The sequence below is a fragment of the Tarenaya hassleriana genome, unplaced genomic scaffold (assembly GCF_000463585.1).
Source record: "Tarenaya hassleriana unplaced genomic scaffold, ASM46358v1 Cleome16, whole genome shotgun sequence".
Classification (NCBI taxonomy): domain Eukaryota; kingdom Viridiplantae; phylum Streptophyta; class Magnoliopsida; order Brassicales; family Cleomaceae; genus Tarenaya; species Tarenaya hassleriana.
Genome location: NW_010965019.1, coordinates 672,306 through 677,301, shown reverse-complemented (window position 1 = coordinate 677,301; position 4,996 = coordinate 672,306). Strand labels below are relative to the sequence as shown.

Below are 4,996 nucleotides of genomic sequence, written 5' to 3'. Positions count from 1 at the left end.
TACCCCTGCCGGCCCCGCCGTCGGAAGGTTTGGCTGGCGGCGGAGGCGAGCAGTAACAGGGTTTCCATTCTGACTCGAAGAAGAAGTCTAGTGCCTTATAGGTGAAGCAAAGCAAGAAATCCACAATGTCGAGGAAAGAGAAGACGATGAAGCCCACAATGCGGTTGAGCCACCGCGAAACGCCCATGCTGCGGTGGAGCTGATGGCAGTGTTTGTGGCGTTTAAGTCTTGTGGGCATGTGAGCGTGACGGACAATACAAATTAGGCAATTGTAGAGAGTGAGAGGGAGAGAGAGAGAGAGTTATAAATTAATGAAGAGAGAGGGGTAATAACAGATGGCAGATGCATGAATTTATTGTAACATTTAAAATCCTTTGTTGGCCAAAGTGATGAATTGGGTGGGCGTTGAATCCCTCTCTGTAAGTAATTCCCCAGTCGGGGCAAGTGCACCACATACACTTATAATACATGTACCCCACCTCCCCTTTTTTAATTACCTCCAATATATTAAACTTTCAAAAATGGAAAATATACAACTGATTATATTTACAAATACGCCGTATGTATGCTGTAGTTAAAACCAATAATATGAAAACGCATACATATCCTGTCTTCGATCTACTCGGATAATACATTCTACAACTTATCAAAACATATATAAAACAGTAGATAACCGGATATAACTTCAAGACGTGATGAATACTTTTTTAAAAGTGTTATTCTATCCCTACCGGGTAAATGGAATTACAGAAATACATATTTGAGATACAATGAAACGACAATGATTTCGGTTTATCCTTCCGATAATCATCAAATAGATAGAACTTGTTTAACCGAAAACAAAGAAACTCTCGCGCATAGTTTTCTGCAGAAAAACGATTCGTAAGAACACTCAAATATCTCACAAAATCGTTTAGATCTTATCACAAATCCGTGTGTTTTATATTCTTCTTGTTGTTACTCGTATTATGTGGCGTCTAGTGTGTTTATAAATACCAAAACGTCGAAAAAATATGAAAACTCGGAAGTTTTCACCGATCGGTCGCGATATTTCGTTCAAACGGTCATTCAGAAACCGAATGTAAATTCTGTCGACAAATCATAACACTTTAAACCAATTCACCACCATACTCATAATACATATGTATCATGAATCCCAATTTACATCAAAACCAATCACCGTTTATTCTCGAATACATGCATGTATGATGGGAGACTTTTCGTGTTCGGGCATTGACTATGCAATGTGGATTTTTTGGTGCGAGTAAAATTAAAATCCAACAGTCCAATGTCGGTAGAATGAGAATAAAATATTAGGAACAAAAAGATGAATGGAAGGGGGAGGAGTGACATGTGGCATTAAAATTTGTCAATCACATCCAACGGATGCCGACCCATCAGGACAGCATAGCCGTCCTATTATTAAACAGACCCTCCGATGACATGTTCCAAGCACTGTTGGAAATTTTCTTACTCTTTACTTTGTAAGACCAACCCATCGAATTATATATAAAATGGATTTTTTTTTTTGTGAAATTGTTTAATCACACTTATTATCTATTGTTCTAGAACTCCAACAATTGAGTTTATATATTATTATTCTCTATAATCGCTACTTTTTCCATTAAAATAACGCTCTTTACGCATTTCTATATCATTTTAAAAATCCATAATTAAAGAAATCTTATTTCATTTTTTTCACGCTAACTCAAAAACTGGCGGGCTCTTAATTTTCCATTAAAAATTACAATTTTTACACTTTTGTATGATTTAAATAGTTTTTTATATATTCTATTCAACTTAGATAGTGAGAGAGAAATAACTTCTTTAAAAGAAATATATTTTGGAGTGGGTTCTGTGTTTTGAAAAATTAGGTTTAACAAATTATGTTTAACTTTTGTATGATTTGGTGTATTATGTGTAAATATTGGAATTATCTTTTTAATGATAGATATGATGTATGGTTTGATTATGTATAATGAAAGTTATTGAATTTGTACGATTAACTAAAAATAAAATAAAAATATCATACAAAAAAAAAATAAAAAAAATAAAAAATAGAAAGCTAAAAAAAGATATAAAATCACACCAACAGGCAACAGGGTCACGCTCAAAAAAATCTGGATTATATGAGGTATACAGAGAAAAGAAATGAAAAAAAAAAAAGAGAGTATAAATCTATCTATCTATGCCTAACTAAGAACTTAGAGCCATGCTGCATGTTGCGAGTTAATTTGAGAAGTGGTACATATATGTATATGTTTTTTGTTAAAGTGGTGCATATGTGTGAAGAAGGGAACCTCTATATATATATATCTTTGCATATTTTTGGATCCTTTGGTTGATGTTGGAAACAACAACCATCTCTATATACATTATTAAATAATGGCTGATGACGTTGACCCTGGGCGCATTCAGCAATGGCCGCACATCATTGGGGGTGTGTTCCATTTAATCACTCCAAGTGCGTTTTATCATGGATACAAAAACTCGATATGAGATAGAAAAAAACCAAATGAAAAGAATAATAGTAGACCACAAGAAAATAAATGAACGAGCCCACATGCAATAGTAATGGTTTTTCTACTGACAGGTGAAAAGGTCAACGAGTCGAGTTGGAAAAGTATGAGAAGCCATAAATGGGGTTCGGTAGGGGGCAAGACATTAACTTATGGGTCGTCTTCCTCTGCGAATATCACGCACTCCTCGAAGGTGCTACTGGTTCGGTCACATCACCTCCTTCCTACGGGTACCCGTAAAACCCTAATTCAGAACTGCTAATTAAGTTGGTTCAATCCGAAAGCAATATGATCACGGTAACGAAACATCGGAAAGCATAGGAGCAAAGTCATCACCACCTCCTCCTCGGTACGTAGGGGCTTAAAATTCCATGATTTCGGGTTCCCAAGGTTCATTCGTTTTCCACTTTTGGTTGGCGACAAGAGAAATATTTTTTTTTATATGATGTATGGGTTTTGACGGTGACACGACATGGGCTTAAATTTGAGGTAATGGTACCGGCCCAATACCAATGAGTTGGGCCTCATGATTCAAATAGCAGGTTCAGTGGCCATCAATTTGGCCCAAGCGACGGGCTTTACCACATTCCCTTCTTCTAGTCAACGTACACTTGGCGGGTTGAGAATCTGGCTGTTCTCGGGGCTTTTATGAAGGATCCCAGACTCACTCGCTCTGTTTGAAAGAAACCGAACAAGCGATTAGAGCGGCCACTGAACCAAAATGGCCGAATTTACTAATGGAAAGAGACGGCAAGTGAAATCATGAACAACTTTTCATGAGAAAGAATAAGAGCCTCAAAGCAGAAAACGAATACAAATGGACCACAAATGAAGACGTTGCATCGGAGGGGGAATATGAAGCGTTTTGACCATCACGGTCACATGATTTGTAACACCTACAGTTGGCCCAATTAATTTGAGTTGTTTTGTAATGATGGCTGCTGCGGTTTATAACAATTTTTGTCTTTTCAACGAATAAAACTGTGGAGGCGTGAGTGAAGGGAAGCACCCCGTGAACACGAGAAAGACAAAACACAAGTGTCCATACGACAACATTCCGCCATCAATTACGGGTATCCGAAGCCCCCTCGCAGTTTTTTGTTGAAAATTACGCAAAAGTTGTCACATGTACATCCATTTCTTCTTCTTCTTCTTATCGTAGGGATAAAGTTTCAGGCTTTCAGATATCCGAGAGGGGGGAGTCCCCACAATAGTAAGTTCCAAAATGTGGGCAGTAGAACCCGTGTCAGCTCCATGATCCGAGTTGAAAATGGTTTTTCGTTTAATAGAGAACCCACATGATTAACCATTAGTCTCTATATGAAAAACATTTCCCAGTCGCCTATAAATGCCGTTTCCCACTCTTGTGCATTTTAAAGAAACAAAAACAATGAAGAGAGGGGCTGTGATTGTGGTGGTGACGATAATATGGAGTTTGGTAATAAAGGGAGGGAGGGGGTTCACGTCTCAGGATTACAGGGATGCCCTGGAGAAGTCTATCCTCTTCTTCGAGGGGCAGAGGTCTGGCAGGTTGCCCCCTGATCAGCGCCTTTCTTGGAGGGGTCATTCCGCTTTATCCGATGGCTCGTCCTACCATGTACACTCCTCTCTTGTCTTCTTCCTTGTTCCTTCTTTGTTGGCCTGCGTGCATGGTAACAACAAACAATGCTGTTTTTTTTTTGCTGGGTGGGTAGGTGGATCTAGTAGGAGGGTACTATGATGCAGGGGACAATGTGAAGTTTGGACTGCCGATGGCGTTCACGGTGACAATGTTGGCATGGAGCGTCATTGAGTTTGGTGAATCAATGGGCGGACAGGTTGAGAATGCGAGAGCCGCCATCCGTTGGGGCTCCGACTATCTTCTCAAGGCCTCTACTTCCACCCCCGACTCCTTGTACGTCCAAGTGGGAGACCCGAATATGGAGCACAGGTGCTGGGAGAGGCCAGAGGATATGGACACACCTCGGACAGTGTTCAAGATCTCGACGCAGAACCCTGGCTCTGACGTGGCTGCTGAGACCGCTGCTGCTCTGGCTGCTTCCTCCATTGTCTTCAAACATTCGGACCCTTCCTACTCTTCTAAGCTTCTCACCGCCTCCATCCAGGTGTTTGACTTTGCCGATAGGCACAGAGGCTCTTACAGCAGCTCCCTTGGCTCGGCGGTCTGTCCCTTTTACTGCTCTTATTCCGGATATCAGGTACGAAACCCCCAAAACTCCAAAAAGGGTAAATCTATACATATTGGTATATTTAGATGCTGTTGGGAAAATTTTGGAAGGATGAGCTGCTGTGGGGAGCAGCATGGGTCTACAGGGCCTCAAACAACAACTCCTACTCCAAGTACATCGGATCAAACGGGCAGCTGATGGGAGCAAACGATGACGACTACTCCTTCAGCTGGGATGACAAGAGACCCGCCACCAAAGTTCTTCTCTCCAAGGCAAACCCTACATACATATATACACACACACACTCTT

General features: G+C 40.5%; 2 protein-coding genes across 2 annotated transcripts in view; one reads left to right on the top strand and one right to left on the bottom strand.

The window, feature by feature from the left end:
• The window catches only part of LOC104809302 (probable lysophospholipase BODYGUARD 2), a 2,452-nt gene extending 2,192 nt beyond the window's left edge, over positions 1 to 260 (bottom strand). The window contains exon 1 of the mRNA XM_010535241.2: positions 3 to 260. Coding sequence (XP_010533543.2) covers positions 3 to 238 — 236 coding nt within the window. The 5' untranslated portion in view covers positions 239 to 260. The remainder of the gene's footprint in view (positions 1 to 2) is intronic.
• A 3,346-nt stretch (positions 261 to 3,606) lies between these two features.
• Positions 3,607 to 4,996, top strand: part of LOC104809299 (endoglucanase 1-like) — a 2,298-nt gene continuing 908 nt past the window's right edge. The window contains exons 1-3 of the mRNA XM_010535239.2: positions 3,607 to 4,116; positions 4,214 to 4,717; positions 4,798 to 4,959. Of these exons, the coding sequence (XP_010533541.1) occupies positions 3,868 to 4,116; positions 4,214 to 4,717; positions 4,798 to 4,959 (915 nt within the window). The 5' untranslated portion in view covers positions 3,607 to 3,867. The remainder of the gene's footprint in view (positions 4,117 to 4,213; positions 4,718 to 4,797; positions 4,960 to 4,996) is intronic.